Below are 23,277 nucleotides of genomic sequence, written 5' to 3' on the forward strand. Positions count from 1 at the left end.
TGTTAGCATATCTGAAGTAGGACTCCATAATGCCTGCCCCTTGGGTTTACTCTTAGCAGTAGATGTGTTAATATGCAAACAGCTTTGCAAATATAATAAATAGTAGTAACAATGCAATGTGACATTTGCTGGGCTCTCACTAAGAGCCACACTGCTCTCAGCACCATAGAATGGGAAGTGCTCTTACCATTCCTGACCCACAGAGGAGGAAACTGGGGCCTGGAGTCTCTGGCCGAGGTCCCCAGGCCCGGGCCCCAGGGCATCTTCTCAGCCACTGCCAGGCTGAGATGCATGCAGCTCACTTTGGACATCTCACCCAAACTTCCAGGCAGACCTAGGACTCCTCTGCAGAAGCCAGGTGCCTGCACCCCGCGTGCTAGGACACTCTCCTCCCCTCCGAGTGGCCAGTGCTCCTCTCTGCCACATTCTTTTGTATTTCTCATCTGCCAGGATGTCCTTTGTGTAGACGGCTTTGCCAGCTCTTCTCAGTCATCCCGGAGCACAGCGTGTGGGGCGGGTATGAAGTCGATTCTGCGTCAATATAAAGAAGGTGTGCGTGGGGTCACAGGCCCCGGCTGAGCTGTCCCCCATTCTTGCTCTGGGACCTGTGGCAAGTCCTTGTCCTCAGAGCCACTGTATCCTCAACCTAGAATTGGAATGGTAGCGGGCCTTCTCATGCAGCAGGCACAGAAGGAGTGGCGTGTCCGTCCAGCAGGTGCACAGAAGGGCGAGGTTGTTTACGCATGTGCTTTGCAGCCTCCGCACCCTCCTCCTGCTGCAGGCTGGGGATTCAGGCAGCTCAGAGCAGCTTCCCTCTCCTGCTTCTCCCGCCTCTCTGCACACTGGGTCTTCTCCCAGGCTCCTGCTTTCTGCCTGAGGGAGGCAGCAGAAGCTCCATCTGCACCCCGGGGCTGGAGGCCTCCCCTCCACCATGCCCAGCACCAGCCGATGTCCCCACTCCAGCAGTCACGGACATCCGAGCAGGCGTGACCCCACCTGCCACGCCAGGCGCCGAGAGTCCAGGATGGGGCAGGTTGGGGTGGAGAGGTCTCAGCTCCACAGACTCCCCCACCCAGGCCCTCACCCACTGCACACTCACTAGACACTCTTGATTTGGAAAGACATTATTTTTTCTTTTTGCAGTACTCGGGATGCAACCCAGGGGCATTGTACCTCCAACGTACACCCCCAGCCCTATTTTTTAGTCTTTTTTTTGTTTTTTGAAACAGAGTCTCACTGAATTGCAAAGAGCCTCGCTAACTAGCATTCTACCTCTGAACTGCATCTCCAGTCCTATCTTATTTTTTTTTATTTTGAGACAGGGTTTTACTATGTCTCTGAGGCTGGCCTTAAACTTGCGATCCTCCTGTCTCAGCCTCCCAAGTACTGGGATTATAGGCATGCCCTACCACACCCGGCTGTGTGCATCATCTTAAAGTAGTTAAATAAAAGCCGGACGTGGTGGCGCACACTTGTAACCCCAGCATTTGGGAGCCTGAGACAGGAGGGTCCGGGTTCACGGCCAGCTTCAGCTACTTAGTGAGGCCCCTTGCAACCGGTGAGACCCTGTTTCAAAATAAAGAATAAAAAATAGGGCTGGGTGTATAGCTCGAAGGTAGAATGCCCCTGGGTTCCATCCCCAGTACTGCAAAAATAAATAAATAAATGAATAGATACTGTGACCTCTACCAACCACAGCTATCAATTCCAATATCAATACTAAAAAGTATGAGAGCTTATGCAATTCCTGGGGGCCTGTGCTGAGCTCTGCGCTCGACACCATGCGCTGTGCATTATGCTCAGATCCTTCTGTGGCACCCGGCGGGGGAGGTGTTCTCACGATCCTCCTTTTACAGATGACAGAGGTGAGGCTCAGAGAGGGTGAGGGGTTAGTCCACAGCCACACAGCTCTTCAGCAGCCAAATTGGACGTGGGATGCTGGCGGCCTGCTGCTTGCCCCCATGCTGTCTCTGTTGGGGGTCGGGATTCATGTGACACACGAGTATTGTAGCCACCTGTGTCAATTCCTAGGTTCCCTTAGGAAGCTACTTATTCGCATGGGTGGCAGGTCCCAAGTGTGGCCACCAGGAGAGCCTCCTGCCTTTGCTTGAGCTCCTGGGATGAAACATCTGGCTGCAGGAGTCCATAGGATTCCCTGGGGCCCGGGTTTGGAATGTGTGTAAAACTGATCGCATTTCCTTTTGAGTGGCACTCGTCAGCCACAGCATAACCACAGAGCAGAGGGAGCACCGCAGCGCAAATCCACAGCACTCCCTGGAAGGTCCAAGGGAGTGGCTATTTTAACCCTCCTCAGGCGCCAGCTCCGCCTGGATAAGGAGCTTGGCAAGCCCCCAGGTCCCGCACGCTTGGAGGTGAGAGCCCTGCAGATGGCTTCCCATCCGCTCCTTGCTGCCCCTCTCTGGTGGGTCACACCGTCCATCCAGCGCCCACTGGCTGTCGCTCGGCCCCACCATCTGGGATGTTGTCCTGCAGACCAGGCGGTGGGAGGCCAGCCTCAGCAACATAGCGAGACCCTGTTTCAAGATTAAAAAATTAAAAAGGCCAAGGGTGCGAGGGTGGGGCTTGGTAGAACTTCCTTGAGTTTAATAGCAAGGAAGGAAAGAAGGGAGGGAGAGAGGAAACAGGCTGGGCACCTTAGCACCCCTGCGGCTACATCACTAGCCAGGGATGGGGATGGAGTCTGAACCTGCACCTGGACCGGGAATCGCCCCACTTAACCAAGCTAGCAAGGGCTTCTTGTCAGTCCTCTTCTTCCTGCCTGCCGCGCACGCTGGGGTAGAGCTGGCAGTCTGGCCACACCAGTCGCCTGCAGCGCCTGCGCTGCCTTTCTCCCTTGGGAAGGAAGCGTGCTCCACCTTTGCCTTACTGGGTGCCCCCCTGGTTCCCCCCAGCTGCTAGAGATGCTCACATACTTGGAGACTCTGGGGCACACCTGCCCCAGCAGCATCCTCGCCGCTCCAGGTGCAGGCCCCAGCCTCTTGTAGCTGCAATTAGACTGCGGCTTTTAAACCAACGGCCACAGTGCTGTCTTTACTCCTGGACTGGCAAGCATCCCCTTTCTTGGGGTGCCCCATGCCTCCTTAGCCCTCAAGTACCCTAAATACCCCCGGGAAGAACATGACCAACAGTCAGGTTACCAGATGGAGCATACGACCGGCTTTCAAGAGAGCGTTTTTGAGTATCTGTTCTGTGTAGAACATGTAGGACGGAAGAGGCGCACAGCCCCTCCCTATCCGGCATCACACAAGGGGTGGTGTCCGTGCCCACAGCAAGTGGGACCTGGACCACCCAACGCTAAAATCTTCACCCGATGCCTGCAGACATCCAGGAGCTGGATGGGGAGGTGGATAGGATGGGATCGGCCTGGCGTTAGACTCCCGTGAGCAAGGACCAGAGAGGTTGATTGGCAGCTGCAGGGCCTCACTCCCTGGCCAAGCCCTCAGGGGCAGAGGGTAAAAATAATCAAGAGGTTACCTTTTAGCTGGGTGTAGTGGTACACACCTCTAATCCCAGTATTTCAAGGCGGTGACACAAGCATTGCAAGTTCAAGGCCATCCTCAGCAACCTGGAGAGACCCTGTTTCAGAAACAAATTTTAAAATGGGCTGGGGATGTGGCTCGGATGTAGAATGCCCCTTGGTTCAACCCTCAGTGACAGCCACACACACACACACACACACACACACACACACACGCATGCACACACACAAGTTGCCTATTAATTTATTTTTGCAGTACTAGGGATGGAACCCAGGGGCATTCTCCTCAGTGCCGCACCCCCAGCCCTATTTTTTATTCTTTATTTTAAAACAGGGTCTCACTGAGTTGCAAAGGCCCTTACTAGTAGCTGAGGCTGTCCTTGAACCGTGATCTTCCTGTCTCAGCTTCCCGAATGCTGGGATTACAAGCGTGCACCACCCCTGGCACATCACCTCTTTAAAGGTCCTCCCCGCTGAGGAACAGGGTTGTGGCATCCTTGGAGGGGGACGGAGGCCTCTTCCCCTCTGGGCCTGGTTTCCACTCTGAGGTGCGTCAGGCCCACTCTGCTGAACAGCCTGGTGTTAGCAGGGACCCCTGGCACTACCACCCACCTCCGTCTTCCAGGGAAGGCCAGGTTTATCCCAGCGGGCTCTCTCTTCCTTCCCACACAGGCAGGGCTGGGATCTGGCTGCAGAGGGGCATGAGGAAGAACTCTGAGCGAGGCCCTGTGTCCTGAGCCAGCAAGGGGCGGTGTCGCTGCCCTTCCTGCACACACAGGGCCAGGCGCGCAGCAGCCCCACCCGGAAGCTGCCGCTGCGTGGACCAGCTGGCACTTGGAGAGCTCTCCTGTAGACTGAGGCACGCCTCCAGAGGAGGGTCGGCCTTTTCTTGTGTTAAGCCATGGCAAAAGTAACTTTGCAGTGCAGAGGAGGGAAGGATTAGTCAAAACTAATCCAAGGGAGGTGGCCACCCCGAGTGGGCCGTCACCCATGCCTCTGCACGCCGGGATGTCTGTGTCCCCTTGCAGCAGAAACACTCTCAGTTTCAGGGGTTTTTTTTTTGTTTTTTTTTTTCAATTTTCTTTTGTTCTCGTCTTTTCTCCAAAATAGGGATCGTGTGTTTTTCTCTTTGTTCTTCTGGCTGCCAGCCTGTCCCCTGGGCATGTAAGGGGGTACTCAGCTAAATATCTGTCCAATCCGTGAACTAATGAATAATTAGCCAACAAGACTTCCCACCTGCCACCCTCTGGCCCTGAGAATAGTCTACTCAGGGAAAGAGAACCTGCTGCGGTCAGGAGGATGGGGGCTGGCACAGGGACACTGGTTCCAGGGGTGATATTGAGCCACTCCAAAACATGCTTTGTGGTTCCCTGGGGTAGAATAGGTGTTCCCCAACTCCTCCGTTTTGTCTCGGGTTTGTTCAGCTGCTGACACCCAGTGAGAGCAGCAGGAATCTCTCTCCTTGCAAAGGGGTGACCCAGCCCTCCACCTGCAGGAAACCGTGGCCACCTATAGGAGGTCAGAGGTTAGGGGTCAGATGCCACCAGGAGGCCAAGTCATTGGAACCGAGCTTGGCTATTTTTCATTGAGCTTCTCTGCCAGCATCAAGAAAGAAAGAAAAAGAAAGAAAGAAAGAAAGAAAGAAAGAAAGAAAGAAAGAAAGAAAGAGGCTACGACTTGGGTTGGGGAAGGCTCCACTGGGGCCCCCTGACTTTTCACACCATCAAGCATTTCTGTCCTCCTGGGGCAAACGTTTCCTTCATCATTGATAATCAAAGATGATGTGCTCTGGAGAGACAGCATTTTCTCCCGCTGCGTTGTGCTGGGTTACTATGGCAACAGATTCCAAGGGAGTGAATTTGCTTTCTCTTCATTCTGTAATGAGCTGAGGTTTTCCAAAAATACCCTTTTATTTTTTTCTGGGTCCTTCTGCGGGTCTAGCCATGTTGGACCACAGACAGAGCCACGTCCTTTGCCATGAAGATACTCCATCAGGCAGCTCAATTCATAGCAACCAAGTGAGCAGACACCTCTAAAGTGAAATGCTCTTCGTGGAAGTCAATGTGGTCGGCATGGGGATTCCAGGGAAGTTAGACTCAGCAGGGATCCTTAACAAGTTCACGCCTTCTGAGATAGATACCCGTACCTAAGGTAACATAACACCGTCGAACAGCATGAACGGAGCATCCTATGAGATCGTATTTTGTCAGTTATAGAAGTAAATTAGTGTGGGGCTCACACAGGAGAAAGCTGGGAAATCAGCCCGGCAAGGGACAGGAGTTGGAAGGTCTGGAGTTTGGTTAGCAGCTGTGCAGGCTCAGGGAAGTGCCTTCCTACACCTCTCTGCACCCCAGGCCCTCACCTCGTGCTGAGCTGTTGTGAGGTGAATACACGATCAGCACCCAGGCCGAGAGCAGCTCCTGCTGAGAATGTCTCGCCCTCCCTGCTTGGTCCCCGACACGTTCGGGAGAGGCTGGGAGGGACATCGTGAGCCTCGGTGGGGCTCATATCCAGAAGATGGTGGTGTGTGGCAGCCCCTGGCATGCTGGGCCAGTGTGGCCCACAATGGAGACCAGACGTGAACCTGTCACCTCTGGGAGTCGCTGCTGAACAAGTCTCAGGATGGTCAAATGCTCCGAAAGGGGGCACGGAGGCTACTAGGGATGCTGCTCTACACTGTCCGAGGTCGCACTGGGAAGCGGCAGTGGGAGCCCCACATCCCCACCGGCTTGGGCGCTCTTGGGTGGGCGACAAAGTTTCTCATTATAACTGTGATGCTGGTGCGCAGAGCAGACCACCGGGTGGTTCCGGAGAGTGTTGGGGTTCTGTCGGCACCCCCTCCCCCGGAGCTGAGCTGTAATTTCTCCAAGTTCGGGAGCCGCAGCGCCCCCCCAGCTCAGTGCCTTCCATGTGTGCCTCGGTTTCCTCGCCTGGTAAACAAGGATGGTGGTAGTACCCACCTCCTGAGGTTGTTGACCACAAGACACTGGTGCTGTAAGGTGCCCAGCACACTCGTGGCCCGGAGCAGGTGCTCAGTAAATACCGCTATATTTTTATTGCACGTGTCTTGTTTGAACTCTCCAGCCTGGAAACCCACTGAGGGGCAGGTTTTGATACTTATCGGCAGGTATTGCAATCAGCTACTCTGCCTCTGCCAGAGAAAAACCCCGGGAAGGGTTGGTGACTGTCTTCAAACCTGAGTCCATTAGCATTTCCTCCAGCATCTTCTAAGGGCCTCAGGGGACCGAAGTTAACAGAGCAAGATTCTCTGGGAATGAAGCAGTTTTGTCTGCAGCCAGGCAGCCTGGCTGGGTCCCCTTCCACCCTGCACCTCCACGCCCCGTGCAGCAGGAGCCGGACCAGGAGCCCGCGAAGTCCCTCATGAGGGTGCTGAGGCTGCCCTTCAGGAAGCGTCTGTGTTCCTCGGTGGTTAACTGTAGGTGCCTGGTGTCCTGTAGTCTGCACCTGGTCGTCACTTTTTAAATGTACAGTTGCCCACTTGAGTGTCCCAGGCCCAGGAGGCTGCCCTTCTCCCGTGCGCTGCATCTGACTGCAGCCCCGGCTCCCTCTGGGGCTGGTGGCTCATCACCTCCTCCTGCTCCATCTCCTGGGGAAGCCCGTGGCAGACAAAACACAGTCCACATCATAGAAATGCCAGGCCTTGGGGACAGCAGACAATTTAGGCACATCGCCAGTAGACCCAGGAGACACAGATTCTGAGTTTGAGCTGATGTGTGAATTGTAAGAGTTGGTTCTCCTGAAAGCAGGAAGTCGCTGGTTCATTTCTCTCTCTCTACACACACACACACACACACACACACACACACACACACACCCTACTCCTCCTCGATAGCTGAGTCACCGGGGTGTGGGCAAATCCCTTGGCTCTTTCCAGAGACAATTTCTGCCCACTCTTTTGCCTAAGGCACAGGTTCCCTTGTCCTGGGCGGCTCAGAAGAGCCACCGCTTAGGTGTGTGGGAGCTGACCGCCTGCCCCACGTCCGCTGGGGCTGCCCTGCGTCACCTCAGTCTCTCAGTCCTTAGGCCATAGGGGCCCTAAGATCTGCTGCAGGTCGATGCTGGGGATTGTGGCCATCACTCTGCTGTTGACAGGGACAGCGGAGCTTGCTCTGACCTCCTTTGTACGGGGAGCGGGGAGGCCCATCGTGAGGGTTCGAAGCATCTAAACGGGTTCACTTCAAAAGTCAATGCAATCAAACCTCAGGCACCTGCTTGAATGTCCCGTTCTCCTGTCGTCTTAAAGAATGTCTACTAAACTGTAGCAGACATAGAAAAGCGACAGCTGGCTGCATCCCCAAAGTGAACGCACCCGGGTCAGAGCATAAGCAGCCCCCACCAAAGCCCCTTCAAGCCTCTTAAGAGACTTTACTTCCCCAACGAGAAACTTGGAAGCTGACCTGGGCCCCAGCCATTAGCTTTGCCTGGTTTTGACCTTTACAAAAACTAGAATTCCTTCACCTGCACACTATTGATGTTTGGGGCTGCATCCTTCCATTTGGCGGGGGGGCCTCGGTGTGCACTGTGGGATGTTTGGCGCCCCTCTAGGCAGCAGCATCCAGGCGCCCAGAGTCGTGATCCTCAAAATTGCCTGAGGCCTCTGCCACGCTGCTCGGGGGATCAACATCGCCCCTGTTGAAGCCGTGGGTGGAAGTAGAGTCTGGGAGTCCATTCTTTTTAGTGTCTTGACTTTGGGCGGCATGTGCCTGAGATTCATTAACAGCACGGCGTGCAGTTGTGGCTTATAATGTCCATCTGGGCAGAATGCCATCGTGTGAACATCCCACACTGTGGGCCCTGGCGGGAGCCACCATGGCCACTAGTGGCCAAGCCTTTGGTGGACACTTGCACCCATTCAGGTCACACACACAGTCTGTTCGTAAAGGCTGTGGGCCTCTCCCCTAGCACCATTCGGGCCCCCGTGCCTCCATCGCAAAGGTTCCATGGACAGATACCACCCCCAGATTCAGTATGCTAAGATCTCCCCACACGCCCAGATTGAACCCAGGGGAACTTTACCACTGAGCTACACCCCAGCCATTTTTTTTTTAGACAAGGTCTTGCTAAGTTGCCCGGGTTGGCCTTGAACTTGCAGTTCTTCTGCCTCCGCCTCCCAAGTGGCTGGGATTACGGGCATGTGCTACCATGCCCAGCTCAACTTGCTAATATCCTGTTGACTACTTTTTATCTACGTTCAATCAGGATATAGGTCTACAGTCTCACTTTTCTTTTTTTTTTTTTCTCATATCTTTATTTTGTAGCAGAGCAGTGTTGACCTCGTTAAGATGATGTGGCAGCTGTTCTGTAAAATGATTCAAAAGGTGTTTCCTCCCGTTTTCTGAAAGAGAAAGTGTGGAATTGGTATTATCACTCATCAGTAAAACCATTTGGAAATATTTTTCAGAAGATTTTTACCGTTTATATATCTGCCTTTAGAATAGTACTACACTGTTTCAATTATTGTAGCTTTATATGGTTTGAAATCAGAAAATATATATCTTCTAGCTTTGTTCTTTTTCAAGATCGTCTTGGGTACCTAGAGTCCATATTCCATATTAGGATAGATTTTTTTCTGAAAAATAAATATATAAATATATGATAGTTTCACCTAAAAAATAGAAAAAAAATATTCTCTGGTAAGAAAGAAAGCAAAAAGAAATATTGAAATGTTATCTTTAAGTCATCAAAAGCTTGGTATCAGACAAATGAAACTGTTCTGTGAGATTATCATTTTTAATTTTAGATAAATTGCCATAATACTAGATGTCAACTACTAAGCCAAGCATGGGAGGGAGGGATAGGGAGAGAATGGGGTGGGGATTGGGTGGGGGCTGACTGGGAAAAGTGTGCATGTATGTCTACAAAAGTATGTATCCTACTATGATGTATGAATACAGTGCACCAATAAAAATAAATAAATTTAAAAAAAGAAGATTTTTACCTATGAGCAAACTTTTTAAAAAGTAACCGTAAAGACTGTTCAGTTTATCTTTTCTTCTTGAGTAAAAGTTTTGGCAGTTTGTGTTTTTCAAGGCATGGGTTCATTTCATTTACATTGTTGGATTTTATGGGTTTGTAAGTTGTTAGCGTTTTTGTTGTTTTCTTTTGGGGTTTTGGTTTTGCTTAACTAGGGATTGAACCCAGGGTCTTGAGCGTGCTAGAGCGGTTCTCGATCACTGAGCTATGACTCCTACCCTTTTATAAAATTTTATTTTGAAGCAGGTTCTCCCTCAGTTTCCCCATCTGGCCTCAAACTTGTGATCCTCCCACCTCCCGAGTGCTTGGGATCACAGGTGAGTGTCACCAAGCCAGGCTTGTAGTTATTTTTAATAATCATTTACTATCCCTTTAGTGTTGAAAACACCTATAATAATATTCTTTTACTCTTGATATTGGTAATTGTGTTTTCTCTCTTCTCGTTCAGTCTAGTGATAAGTTTATCAATTTTACTGACCTTTCAAAGAACCAACTTTTGGATTCATTGATTTTTCTGTGTCCCTGCTTTTAACTCTGTTGATTTTTCCTCTTTATTACGTCCTTACTTCTGCGTATTTAGGTTTAACTTGGTCTCCACCTTCCCTCTCGTTTCTTAAAGAAGAGCCTCGCGCCTGGTGTGGTCCATGTCATTAGCCCGCCTGTCCTGCCTCTGCCCAGCTTGAGTGCGTCCTCACACCTCCGAGGGCCCGTGCCAGTTTCCTGTCTCAGCCAAAGCTCTGTGACTGTGAACTCATGTCTGTCTCATTAAAATGTTGAGGCTGGAGGTCTTGGATCACCCTTGGCCTCTGTGTCAGCAACGTTCTCTCTCCCTAAAGACCTGAGGCCATCTGTTTATAAAGAGAAAGGCTTATTTTTAGCTCCTATTTTGGAGAGACCTTCAGCCCACAGTTGGTCGGCCCTGTTGCTTTTGGGCCTGTGACAGGGCTGAACATCGTGGTGAGGAACACGTGGTGGAGAAGAGAAACCCGCATCCCATAATCCTCTTCAAGGGCACGCCCCATGACCTAAGCTACTCACTAGGCCCCGCCTCTTAAAGGTTCTACCACCGTCCAGTAGTGACAACCTGGGGACCGAGCATTCAGCGCATGGCATTCTGGGGGACATGCGTATCCAAACAATAGCAGCAGCCCTAGTGTCTGTCTAGCACCACTTAGCCCAGAGGAGGCCTCACTGTTTGTTGAATGAATAATGGACAGATGTGACTCTGAATGAACCTAGCCATGTATTTAAGCCCTGGAAACCCTGTGAGAACTTAGTGATGAGAAATTATCTATATAGTGTCCGTACACTGGCTGGAGGCTCTGGAATTTCCTGATGAATTGGTCACCCAGAGAGCCTGGGCCATGGAAGGCATGCTCAGAAGAGACAAGACTGAGGATGTGGTCCTTGGTGCAAGTTCTAAAGTTGCAGCTATTGCTCTGATTGGCCAGTCATGGAGTTGTCAGACACAGCAAATAAAAATACAGGATGCTCAGGTAACTTTGAATAAATAATGAATCACTTTAGATGGTTTGCCTGGCAACCCTGACCACAGGGGTCCTCACCTTAGGACCAGGATAACTGACCAGCCCTCTGCGTATTTGGCGAGGACTCATGAGCTGAGGGCTTGACCTCCGAGGACACTCCATCTGGGCTGCTGCTGGATCTCCTGGCACAGAGCCTGGGGCAGCACCACATCCCACTGGGTTCAGGGGAAAGTACAGTGTTTTTATCTCCGTAGGAACTTAACTTCAAGATGCACAGCCCGAGAGTGTCACATTCTGGCCGTGGCTGGGCAGGAGGCTGCCAGACAGTCCAGGCAGGCCCGAGCTTTGATAATGGAGGGGCCAGACAGAGCCCAGGGGCATCACCCATAAGCACCACCGATGCCCGCGTTCCCTCTCATTTCTCCTTCTCAGAAAGGAGCTCGCTGTTCAGGACAGTGTCTGCCCATGCCACTCCTGAGCCAATTTGAAGATTTCTTTTTGAAAATATTTTCTCTTCCTTTCCTAGAGAGGCCCAGGTAGGAAAATGCATGGGACCCCCACCTCCTTGACAGAAACAGAGACCACCCCACTCCTCACTCTCGCTTCTCAGAGCCGCTCTGCTCCTGAGACAGGATGGAGGCTGGGTGAACCCACAGGACCCTCCGGCGCCCCTGGGGGACGCTGCCACAACCCCACTCCTCTGGGACCCCTCCACCCCACACTCTACCACTGTATTAGTGAGCATTTCACAGCTATACTCTAAAAGACCTGACCACAAAACACAGAGGGAGAAAGATTTAGTTGTTTACCGATTTTTCTTGGAGATACTTGAGTTCAGTCTGAGTGAAGCTGGGGACTATGGATCTCAGGACATGGCTGCAGGAAATGTTTTTTGGGGTTTTTTGTTTTGTTTTGTTTTTGTGCGAGAGCTTCCCAGAGGCTTTGTGCTATACAGCCATCTTTATTATTTTCTGTGTGTGTGTGTGTGTGTGTGTGTGTGTGTGTGTGTGTGTGTGTTTCTGGGTATCGAACCCAGGGGCATTCTACCTCTGAGCTGCATGCCCAGCCCTATTTTTTATTCTTTATTTTGAAACAGGATCTCACTGAATTGCAAAGGGCCTCACTAAGTAGGCTGTCCTCAAACCATGATCTTCCTGTCTCAACCTCCCAAATGTTGGGATTACAAGCGTGCGCCACCACATCCAGCTCATTTTCCTTGTCTTTAAATGAGAAACTTGAGCCTCATAGGGATTAAGAAATGGGTCTCTGTCACACAGCAAGGAAATGTGAGCTCTGGGGCCAAATTTCATAGTGCTTTTGGAATTCTTGATTCATGATCCTAGAATTCATTCATCTGCCAAAAATCTGAGGGCTGTCTTCTCTGCTGTAGGTGGAGGAGGGGGATGCCATGACAGTCAGGGCAGGTCCCGCCTTTTGGAAGATGTTGGGAAGCACAGCCTTTGGAAGTCAAACAGTTTAAGTTGTCAGTCCAGTCTGTCCTGATGGTCTTCACCAAGCCAGTGAGGGGCCTGAGCAGCTCCTGGGATGGGAACCTTCCCCAGTGCCTCTCACCAACTTCACCCTCTGTGGCCTGACCACCAGTGCCCAGCTCAGCGAGAGGGAGCGTGGTGGCAGTTCTGTGTCTCTGGGACACACTCTTGTCTGCATTGACAGCCCTTCTTGTGTTTCAAGTTAGAGGTTGTACCCCCAGATAGGCTCAGAGCTGAAACCTCCCCCAAGGACCCCACCTCAGGGGCTGCTCCTGCCGCTGGTGCAGTTTGGAAAACCCAGCTGCTCATTTCAACAGCGTTCTGCTGCCAGCTGACCAGCTAGCTTTTCATCAGATTTTTTCATCTTCTAAGTGATGGATTGAGACTGGCATTTTGTTGTTTTCCAGTCGTGAGATTTTTTACTCCTTAACCATGGCTAACCCAGGACTTTGAATTTAGAATCTATTACAAAAAGGGAATAAAAACCATCAAAACAAAACCAACAAACGAGACAGATGGATTTGGAGCATCTCTCTGCAGCCTGCCTCAGCATAAGGTGGAGGCGTGGGGGACCGTCTGTTAAGCACAAATGAGTTATCTGACTAATTGATCACACAGAAAGTGCATGACTGGAGATGCCTGGTTCCTGCTTCCCTAATTTTAGCTTAAGCAGTAGGCTCAGGGGTGCTAATAAGCCTCCTCATGTTGAATTGCCACAAGAACAATAGAAGAAGAGAAGATTAGTAATTACTGAGTGACTATATTAATTTGTTTTCTGTAACTATAATTAAATACCTGAAGCTAGATACCTCACAAAGAAAAAAGGTTTATTCACAATTTTGGAAGCTAAAAGTCCAAGCAACATGGTCCTGGCCATGGCGGGGGCCCTGGCTGCACCACATTTTGGCAGATGGCACCATTGTGGGAGTGCAGGTATTTATTGGACCCCACTCGGTGCAATGTTTAAGGAACATCTGCACCCACACACAGATCCCCCACGCTACTGGGAGGACTGTGCTCTAGGACGGGCTCCAAGGAGAAGAGACCACACAGGGAGGAGAATAGGCGGGAACTGGTGGGCTGAGATCTGAAGTCTGTGGACACTTAACTGGAAAGCCCTGGGCCCTCCTGGGACGCTCGCAGGACTCCACCCATCCTGCCAGCCTCTTAGCCCAGGCTCCTCTCCCCAGGGCCCCTCCCGCTGGCCGCAGGTGCCTGACTCACTGGCCCCCCATCTGGCATGCCTCCCCAGCTGGGGCAGCCCCAGGTCCCTGTTCTTTTGTTTCACCCCTGCCCCCAGGAGACTGAGCCCAAGACTTGTGCACACTAGGCAAGTGCTCTACACTGAGCTGGACCTCTAAACCTTTTCTGAAAGGTTTAGAAATTCTTGAAAATTTTGAGATAGAGTTTCTATAAATTGGCCACAGTGACTGGCCCTAAGCTTGCAATCCTACGGCCTCAACCTCCCGGGTAGCTGGGATTACAAGCATTGTGCCACCATGCCGGCTAATTTTTAACTATAGTGCGCACGTGCGCGCGCGCGCGCACACACACACACACACACACACACACACACACACACGGTCCCCAACTTATCATGATTCAACTTAAAATTGTTTGATTTTAGCATGATGTGTAAGTGATGCATGTTTAGCGGAGACACTGTCCTTAGAATTCTGGACTTTGCTTTTTTTCTGGGCACACATGTGTCTGATCCTCTCTCCCGTTGCTAGGTAGTAGCAGCAAACCCAAACTCTGTTAACTCTGCGATCAGGAAGGGAAATAACCAAGACTGCAATGTGCTGGTAGCTCAGCTCGGTGCTTGCTGGGTTAAATGTAGTAGACGCATTTTCTATGCATAATAACTTCAACTTAACAGTGGATTTGCAGCAACATAACCCATTGCCAGTCAAGGAGTACCGGCCCTGTTATACTCTCATTTATATTTGTTATAATGTATTGATGCATTAAAACAATCTTAATTTAAATGTATATATTAATATAATGGGCTGTAATATACATATAAGACGTTCACATGTATAAATATACAGCTGGAGGAATCTTCACCAAGTGAGCTCACACCCAAGACCAAGAAAGAGCCTGGTCTGGGCTCCCTCTAGTGGCCATTTTCCTCCACTACACCCAGAGTTGTTCTGTCTCCACCTGAGAGCTGAGCTGTGCTAAGGCCCAGAGTCACCCTCTCCCTTGCAGCCCCCTCCCTCACCTCCATCCTGAAGCTGGAGCTGCAGGCAGTCCTTGCAAATGTATACAGGAAGCTCTGGTCCCTGGAGGCAAGCATCACAGTTATCCTTATGCGCAGCGATGTGTAGCTCAGGCGGTAGGAATTAGAATTTCACTCCTGGGGCATGTTTTCCTCTGCACCAGAAACTAAAATGTTCCTGCCTGTTGACTCAGAAACTGTGTGTGGGAGTCTGCCCTCATAAATAAAAATGTGTGCGCAAGGGTGTACATACATCCAAATGGATGCATTGGTGCATTATTTATAATAGATAAAAGTAGAAATCCCCAAGTGTCCAACTCTAGTGGAAGGGTTAAATTACAGCTTGTGTTTATGATAGAAAATTAAATAATTGTTAAAATGAGATTTTGATGGACTTTTAGTGTAGGGATATAAAACTACATGCTTAAATGAGTTTATACTCATATCAGAAAAGATATCAAATGTGCAAGGATTATGATTCTCATTGAAATAGTAAATAAAGGCATGAAAATAATAAGGGCATTAAAAGCAGAAGAGGAATCACAAGCCATGCTGTTTGGAGAAGCCTGGAACGGCAGTGGGGAGCTATAGGTCCCCACGAGTTACAATCAGCTGTCCGACGAGGTCCTTAAAGCTTTTGTGTGTGGAGTGGGTGGGCCTGAAGGCATCTGCCTTAAAGGATGCCATGAATATTCATTGTTATGGACTGAAATATACACAGTCAGTTACACAATTGCAAAAACAGAATCGTGCTCGGTAGCCCTCAGAGAAACTAGTTTGGAGCCGCCGCCTGGGCAGGCAGTTTCCCCTGCAGGGCGCTCCCCCGCCCCACGGCCTGGCTCATTCTCTCTCTCCTTTCTCACAGCTGCCCATGATGGGAGGCGCTTTCATGGACTCGCCCAATGAGGACTTCAGCACCGAGTACTCCCTGTTCAACTCCTCCGCCAACGTCCACGCGGCCTCCAACGGCCAGGGCCAGCCGGAGGAGCCCCCCCGCTCCTCCAACGACGCTGTCTTGCTGTGGATTGCCATCATAGCAACGCTGGGGAACATCGTGGTGGTTGGGGTGGTGTACGCCTTCACCTTCTGAGGGCACGGGGGCCATGGCCTCGGGGACCCCGGCTCTCCTCGTGGCCGGGTCTCAACATCGGGCTTTGGCTGCGCTCATGTTCCAGAACCAGGAGCTCTGACCATCTGAATGGCCTCTCCAGGGGCCGCAGCTGAGCACCTGGGATGCCCCAGGCAGCCTTGATTTCAGATATTCCATGCTGTGGTAACGGCTGATCCAGAAAATGCAGGAGGATGGGCTTCCGGCTCCCAGAAGCATGGAGGCAGGGGACCTTCCAGGAGCCTACTGCAGGCTCTTGAAACTGACAGCTGGTGGGGTTTAAGATGTGGCTGCAGTTTGGTGATCACTTGGTAGTGATAATTAGTGGTATGTCTTGTTCTTTTTTTAATGCACACGGGTCAGAGCCGGTGTGGGTGCTGGGCGGCAACAGCTCTGAGAATCTTAGAGTTCACCTAATCTCGGTTTCACGTTCAGCCTTGTATATGTGATCCTGCAAGGGCGGCCCACAGAATGTCCTAATTTTTAACTTAGGAATGGCACTTTGTCACCAGATACTTGGCCCCTCCCGGGACCCAAGAGCTTCAGGAACCCTGGGGTGGGCAGTTGCTGGTAACAGGGTGGATTTCTGGGGTGCTGGGGGTATTTATCTGCTGGATAGACTTTCTGGTCATTAAGAGGAGAGGATGCTTTGAAAATGAGATCTGCCAGGCAGTTCCTACTCCCCCCCACCCCCATGAAGTCGTTCTTCCTTCTCTGCGGAATTGAGTGCTTTTCGGGATGAGTCAGGCTCACGTCCACCTAACTGTTGGATGGAGAGGCGCGTGTCTGGCCTTGTTTTAGATCCTGTACACTGTCCTGCAGTTTTGAATGTTTGTACCCAACCAGTTTCCTTAAATTCTTTAGAAAGTGGCAATTGGGGGTTCTGGGGGCGGGGAGGAAGCTTTTAAGTAGAAACCTGAGCGGAGTGGAGCATTCTGGGGTACAATATGGGAGGCGAGGTGGCTTCTCTCTTTTCCCTGGGGGATTTTTGCACAGTGCCCCACCGCCACCACCTTCCTGGGCAGCTCTGTGTGCAGCCGAGCGTGGGAAGGGCTTACGCACCACAGGCCTGAGTGACTTTCTCTGCTTTCTCCCTACACTACAGAAAATTAAGTGGCATAAATTTTCTTCTGCAGCAGAGAAGCGTAAAAGGCTGGGTAAGGGGCGCTCGTGTGTGTTAGGGGATAAAAGTGGAAGTCCCGACCCTGCCGCTGTGGTCTTGGGGGACAGGAGTGTTCTTGGTGACAGGTGAAGGCCTCTCGGTTGTCCAGTGGCCACTCATCCTTGGAAGCTGCAGACAGGATTATCAGTCTATCCCCCAGACAGCACCATGGATGGCCGCCAGCTCTCGTTTGCCACGTACCCGTCCGCAAAGCTTCAGCTCCAGTGGAGGTCGAGTGGAGAGAACCGGCCAGGAGAAGGGACGATCTGCTTGGGACTCCTGGAATCGCTGATGGGCGGGAGGCTGGACCGGCTGGTCAGTGCTGTGCGCAGGGCTGTTGGACGTTCACCTGCCTGCCTCTCCAGCAGAATCGTCTTCATTACGCCCCAGCTCTGCCTCCTGTGCAAGGACTTTCCTAGACAGTTGTCTCCCCCAGAACCCAAGGAGGTGGTTCAGAGTCAGGGCTGAGCCACCATTTTCTGTTGTCCCAGAGCCCTCTCATCTACCACCCTCTGGCCCCACACTCCTGAAGGAGTCTACAGCCCTCTAGAGGGACAAGATTGGTCACCAGTCCTCAAGTGACCCGCACAGATGGCACAGGTGGAAGAGGGTCCCACGTTCTGCCGTTGTGGGAGGAGAAAATAGGAGGGAAGAACGGGGCGTCTAGCCTGAGAGAGGGCGTCAGCACCCCAGTCCCCGGTGCCTCTGTCCCCAGGGGTCCCCTGTGTCAACCCCAGCACACGTCCATGATGGTCAGTTAAGTCCAGGGTTTAAATCTCTCCCCATTTATATGCCAGAACTGAAGAGTTTGTTCTGCAGTGCACAGATCAGTGACCTGTCTCAGTCCACCACGGCATCCTTACAGGGACAGATTTCCATCCTGGGAGTGAGGCATGCTCCCTCCTGCCTGGGCTATCAGGTAAGGGGCAAACCCAGAGCTGAGCCCAGGGCTGGAAGTGTGTGCAGGTGCCGAGCTGGCTCACGCACACGCTCGGCCCGTACACAGTTACCTTACAGCATCATTGTCCAGGACACCGATAAGAAGCAGAGGCCCAGAGGCGTGCGGTGGCTTTCCCGAGGCCACACAGCATGCTAGGCTTGTCACCTGGGGAGCTGGGGTCTAAAGCCAGGCTCTTTCTGGGACACCCTCTGTGGCTGGTGGCACTTCCAGGGCACATGGAACCCAGGCCCTGGATCTATAGAGGCCCTTTCCTAAGGTGCCACCTCATGGGATGGCCGGGGTCAGCTCTGGTTCCCCAGGACCCTGCTCGGTGCCTTCTCTGCCCAGGCTGTAGAGGTGGTGGGCCCACCAAGAGGGAGCCCCCGGGGGAGCACACGTGGAGAGCAGCTCCCTGTAGCCTGCCCCGTGGGCTCAGAGTCCTGGGACCCGCCTGTGTTGCAAGTTGACCCCACCAGCTCTGGCTCCGGCTTTTCTTGGAGCCCCAAGGCTCGCTGGAGCAGGGGACACGGCCTCCTCCTTCAGACCCCAGTGGGGTCCCATTCTGGCTTCTCCCTGGGTGAGGTGGACCCTAGAGCCCCATGATTTGATGGATCCGTGATGAGAAAGGAAACAGCTGGTCCTCAGAGAAGGGAGAGGGTGCATTGGCTGGAATGTCCTCTGTGCTCCATGCAATCAAGGTCTAGAAGCAGATGAGACCCCTTCCTCTCCCCCGAGAGATGACCATGGCTCCTTGCAGGAGTTCCCAGGGCCCTGGGAGCAGGAAGGAAGGACAGGCTAGCGCTAGGCCGCTGGAGAAGCCACAGGCAGATGCCAGCCCAGTTCTGTGTGAGAGGCTAGGATGCTCTCCAGACCATGTCAGCAAATCTGGCATGAATCCAGGATCTGTCCCTGGAACCAGAGCGACTCCGCCACACGTGGGCATCAGCACTGCTGCCCGATTCCTTCAAGACAAATGGTCCTCCATCTCGCCAATGGCTCCTCGTGACGGTGACAACCTCCTACTCTCATCTCGCAAGTCGTCCCTGGGCTCCACTGGCATCTCATACACTTCCCAAGTTACCCCCGGGGGCAGGCGTAAGGGAGCTGGCAGGGGCACAAGAGTCATCCCATTCTGTTGAGACGCTGCTGAGCAGCCTTCACTCAGACCAGCCTTACTGGCTCTGGAGGCTGGAGCCGCGAGTCCTCTGGAGTGGGCCATCCCCGGCGGGGCCTCTGAGGCTGGGGTCCTGTGTGCTCCCAGAGAGCCTGTAGCCAGGCTGTTGCTGGCGTGAAGCCTAAGTGTAGACGGGGCTACAGCAGTGCAGATCAGAACCACACAGCAATGGGCTCTCGAGAGCATGGGAACAGGGCCGTTCGTGTTTGAGGTATACGGCTGTGGCCTTGGGCGCCCGGCTGCCCTGTAAGTCACCGGGAAGAACAGGGGCTCCCCGGCTTGGCGGTGCTGGCCCTGAGATAGGGTTATGTCTTTTGCTGGCTGCTGCTAGGCCCCCTCTGCTGTGTCCTGAAAATGCCCATTGAGTGTCCCCAGGGTGGGCTCTGTTGATGTGCCAGGAGGCCTGAGGAGCTCTGCTCTGCGTCTTGGGGGAACAGCTGGAACCCAGATACCCAGATGGTCCATACTCTCCTGCACCAACCTCTCCTGCCCCAGTGACCACAGGCCCTGGCTGTGTCACTCGGTGAGAGGGACAAGGAGAGGGGGAGACTGAACACTAAGGACCCAGACGCACCAAGTTCATGACGGCCAAACAGTAAAAGGGGTCTCTCTAAGGACCCCGGAAAAGCAGGATATCCTGATAGCCGCCCGCCTGCTCTGGGAGAGTCTTCCTGAGTCCCGAGCTCCGGTGAGTACTGTCTTGAGGGGAGAAGATGAAACCAGGCAGACTGTAGAGACTGAAGGGCAAGATGATTTCCACGGTGAGACAACAGAACCACCCAGACAGACAACACGACGAGAGGCTATGGATGTAAGACCATGCCGCGGCATTCACCTGGCTGGTTCTGAGCCACTAGTAACGTCATCAGCATTAACGTTTTTGCCCTGTCAGGTCAGGCTAGAAGGACAGAGTCGGGACAGTTTTGCTGGGGGGAAGGGTGTTACTGGAGTCTAGTGGGTAGAGCCAGGGTTGCTGGTCGACATGGTGCAGTGACTAGGACGGCCCCCCAGGACAAGGAATTCTCCAGCCCCAAAATGCCAACAGTGCGGAGATTGGGAAACCCAGGGTAAGGTACCATCTTGGGTTCTTAAAACGCAGGTTGGTTTCCCCCAAACTCCACTTTTAATCATTTGTGAGTCATTGAGTCCGTCAAAGCTCTTCCAAGCAACCGCCGTGGCCCTGGTTACACCCAAGTTCAGGCAGTTCCAGAGGAGGACAAAAATCTGGAATTCCTAGCAAGTCAGACTGGACTTAGAGAAATCCAGGCGACTCTATTTCCACGGGCAGAGGCTTTCCTGAGGATCCCCAGCCTAGACGGAGCGAACCTCACAAAATGGATTAGAAGAGGCTGAGGCCGAGCTCGTCCCCAGGGTGTCTTGTGACTCCAGGACCTTGGGGAATGACCCCACTGCCTCTGGAAACACCTCTGGGGAGCAGCTCGGGAATGGGTGGCGCGGGAAGCTGGTGAACAGTCTGTAGACAAATCTGCATCTTCTCTTAATCTGACCCTTTTCCACACGCCCGCCCTCTTTCCCCTGGCTGAAAGCAAACTAATACTCTTTCTACAATTTAAACTTTTACAGAACCCTTATTCTTGTAACTTGCCATTCGCAGATACCAATTCTTCATGCCGACAGAATCGGAAATGTAGAATGTGTCTTGTTATCATTTTCATAACCGACCTGTAAATGTACGTGGTTTACCCCGACGTAAAGGTATTTAACTCTTCTTGTAGGCCTTTGCTACCGAGGCACCCGGTTTCCCCATGAGCCCCTGACACGGTGAAAGGCTCTCTCTTTGTGTGGGATTGCAAGTGTGCGCTTTTGATTAAAAATACATAACCTTGAAGATGTAAAAACCGTGGGGAGCTCTCCCCTTGTTAGTATTATCGCTGTTGTTATTTTCTATTATGATCATTAAAAAAAAAAGAGGAAAGCTTTAACTGTCTGACTGTCCGTGTTGACCCCATCCGTTCTCCTTGTCTTTGAAAGCCTCAACTCCAGCCTCCCACGCCCATGCCCCTGCGCCACTGAGGCACGACGGGTCCCCTCCCTGCTCCTCTCCAGACCCATGTGGCCACCCGTGTAGCCGATAGCGGGGGCTCCCAGCAGCCACCGCGTCTTCCTGGCACCTGAGCCTGCCCAGAGCAAAGCGCATCTCACTCCATGTCTACTCCCAGCATAACGCCCAAGTCCTGGCAAGCAGGTGTCCAAGGAATGAATGAATGAATGAATGAATGATAACTGAATCTTTGGCCCCCGGATGAGCAGCCTGCTGCATTTCAGCAGGGCAGGAACATTGAGCACGCAGGTGTGGTTCTCATTCACTCATTCATTAACGTTTACGGAGCACATACTTCACACTGGGTGCAGATCTGAACTCTATGTACACATTAGCTGTGTTATGTAGGTGCTGCGATGATCCCCATTTTAGAGGAAACAGAGGCCTGGGTGCTTTTGTTCCTGTTCACACGGCTGCCCTCTATGTGGTCTCTAACACCCACCCTCCGGGGGGCATTTTTAAAACATTTGACCTCTAATCGCCCCGGCTCCCGCAGCGTGCTGGCCTTGGCAGGGCAACAGAGCTGGCACCATGATTGATCCTGATACAGGCCAGGCTGCCAGAGCCTTCTGTGCAAACAGCACAAATAACATTAAGTACCATGGCAACGGGGCATGTGCGTAGATGCTGTCCCTAGGGTTTGCAGGCACAAGCCAACCCTGATTCCCACTTCTGGACAGGCACACCAGGCAGGACGCTTTTTCTTTATCCTGGGAAGGGGACAGAGGAGCAGCTGAAGGCCACAGGGTGTAATGTGTGAAAAGAAGCCTGGGGGGGTTGAGGGTATGAGGGAGCCGGAGGCTGGGAGCAGGCTGACACCCTCAGAGAGCCGGTGTTAAGAGGCAGTGTTTGGGGGTTCTGATCCAGCAGTCTGGTTCCAGTCCTGTCCCATGGTAGAAGGCCAGAGTGTGGCAGTCCAGCAGGGGGCAGTGTGGTGTTAGGAACGGGGAGACCCAGGTGGTCCGGGGGTTCAGGCTGGTGGTGACTGAGGCACCTTGAGGCTATAAAGAAACAGAAGGGGCCCCGAAACGCCCTATGTACCTTTGGGGACATCATGGCCCACACAGGGAGCAGCCTCTAAGCCCCAATTCCTGGAACCCCCTAAATAAATGCCAAGCTGACCTTCAGAGCCAAGGTCCAAACAGTGGGCTCCAGGCCAGCCCAGCCCCCAGATCTCTTTCGATGGATGGGCCGGGGCATGGCTCTGGTGTGTTTTAATAAAGCTCTGTGTTGAAGAATGGCATAGAGACAGGAGATACCCGTGCCATACGTCATACGGTTCAATGGACTCTCAGTCACCACACCAGGTCTACACACCCAGGGCTCTCAGGACACCCTCGAGCCCTCCAGCCTGCTGCGGGAAAATTCATTTTCACCAGCTGCCGACAGGGACAGCAACAGAGAAATCTCCATTTCTGATTTTTCCTGGCAAAATGGAAAGATCCAAAAGACAGCTGCCTGGCTGCAGGGCTTGGGGAGCGAGGAGGCTGGTGCTGAGGCTGGTCACCGGGTTAAAGTGTTTGTTATTAATATCATGCTATTAATAGTGATGACCAGGCAGAGAGGAGATCTGCCCTGAGCCCTCATTTTACAAGGCCTGGAAACCCAGTATTTGGGAGACTGAGACAGGAGGATCATAGGTTCAAGGCCAGCCTTGGCAACTTAGTGAGACCTCATCCTTTTTAAATTTTTATTTATTTATTATGTATTTATTTACTTATTTCAGTATCAAACCCAGGAAATACTCTGCCACTGAGCTAAATCCCCAACCAACCCAATCTGTCTCAAAATAAAAAATAAAATAGGGCAGAGATGTAGCTCAGAGGTAGAATGCCCCTGGGTTCAATCCACAATGCCAAATAATAATAATAATAATAATAATAATAATAATAATAATAATAATAAATTAAAATAAAAAGCCAGGGCCTGGACAGGGACCAGCACCCACCCACAGGTTACCCTCTGCGGCTAAGCCCCACCACCCTCCAGGTCCCTCCCCCTCCTGGGGATTTCACCCAGTGACCCAGCCCCAGGTGATCAACTCGTCCTTTTGCACTAAAAGCTCGGTGGATGCCCCACGCACTCAAGCCCTGTCCCCCTGCGGGAGGTATCCTTTCCCTCATTCTGTGTGGTCACAGAG

At 52.2% G+C, this 23,277-nt stretch overlaps 1 protein-coding gene across 1 annotated transcript in view; it reads left to right on the top strand.

Moving 5' to 3' along the window:
- Window positions 1-15,781, top strand: part of LOC308271231 (uncharacterized protein C14orf132) — a gene marked incomplete at both ends in the record, with an annotated part of 32,457 nt that extends 16,676 nt beyond the window's left edge. The window contains one exon of the mRNA XM_080707441.1: window positions 15,557-15,781. Coding sequence (XP_080563567.1) covers window positions 15,557-15,781 — 225 coding nt within the window. The remainder of the gene's footprint in view (window positions 1-15,556) is intronic.
- Window positions 15,782-23,277: the final 7,496 nt, after the last annotated feature.

The sequence above is a fragment of the Muscardinus avellanarius genome, assembly GCF_963383645.1.
Source record: "Muscardinus avellanarius genome assembly, chromosome: 12".
NCBI lineage: Eukaryota > Metazoa > Chordata > Mammalia > Rodentia > Gliridae > Muscardinus > Muscardinus avellanarius.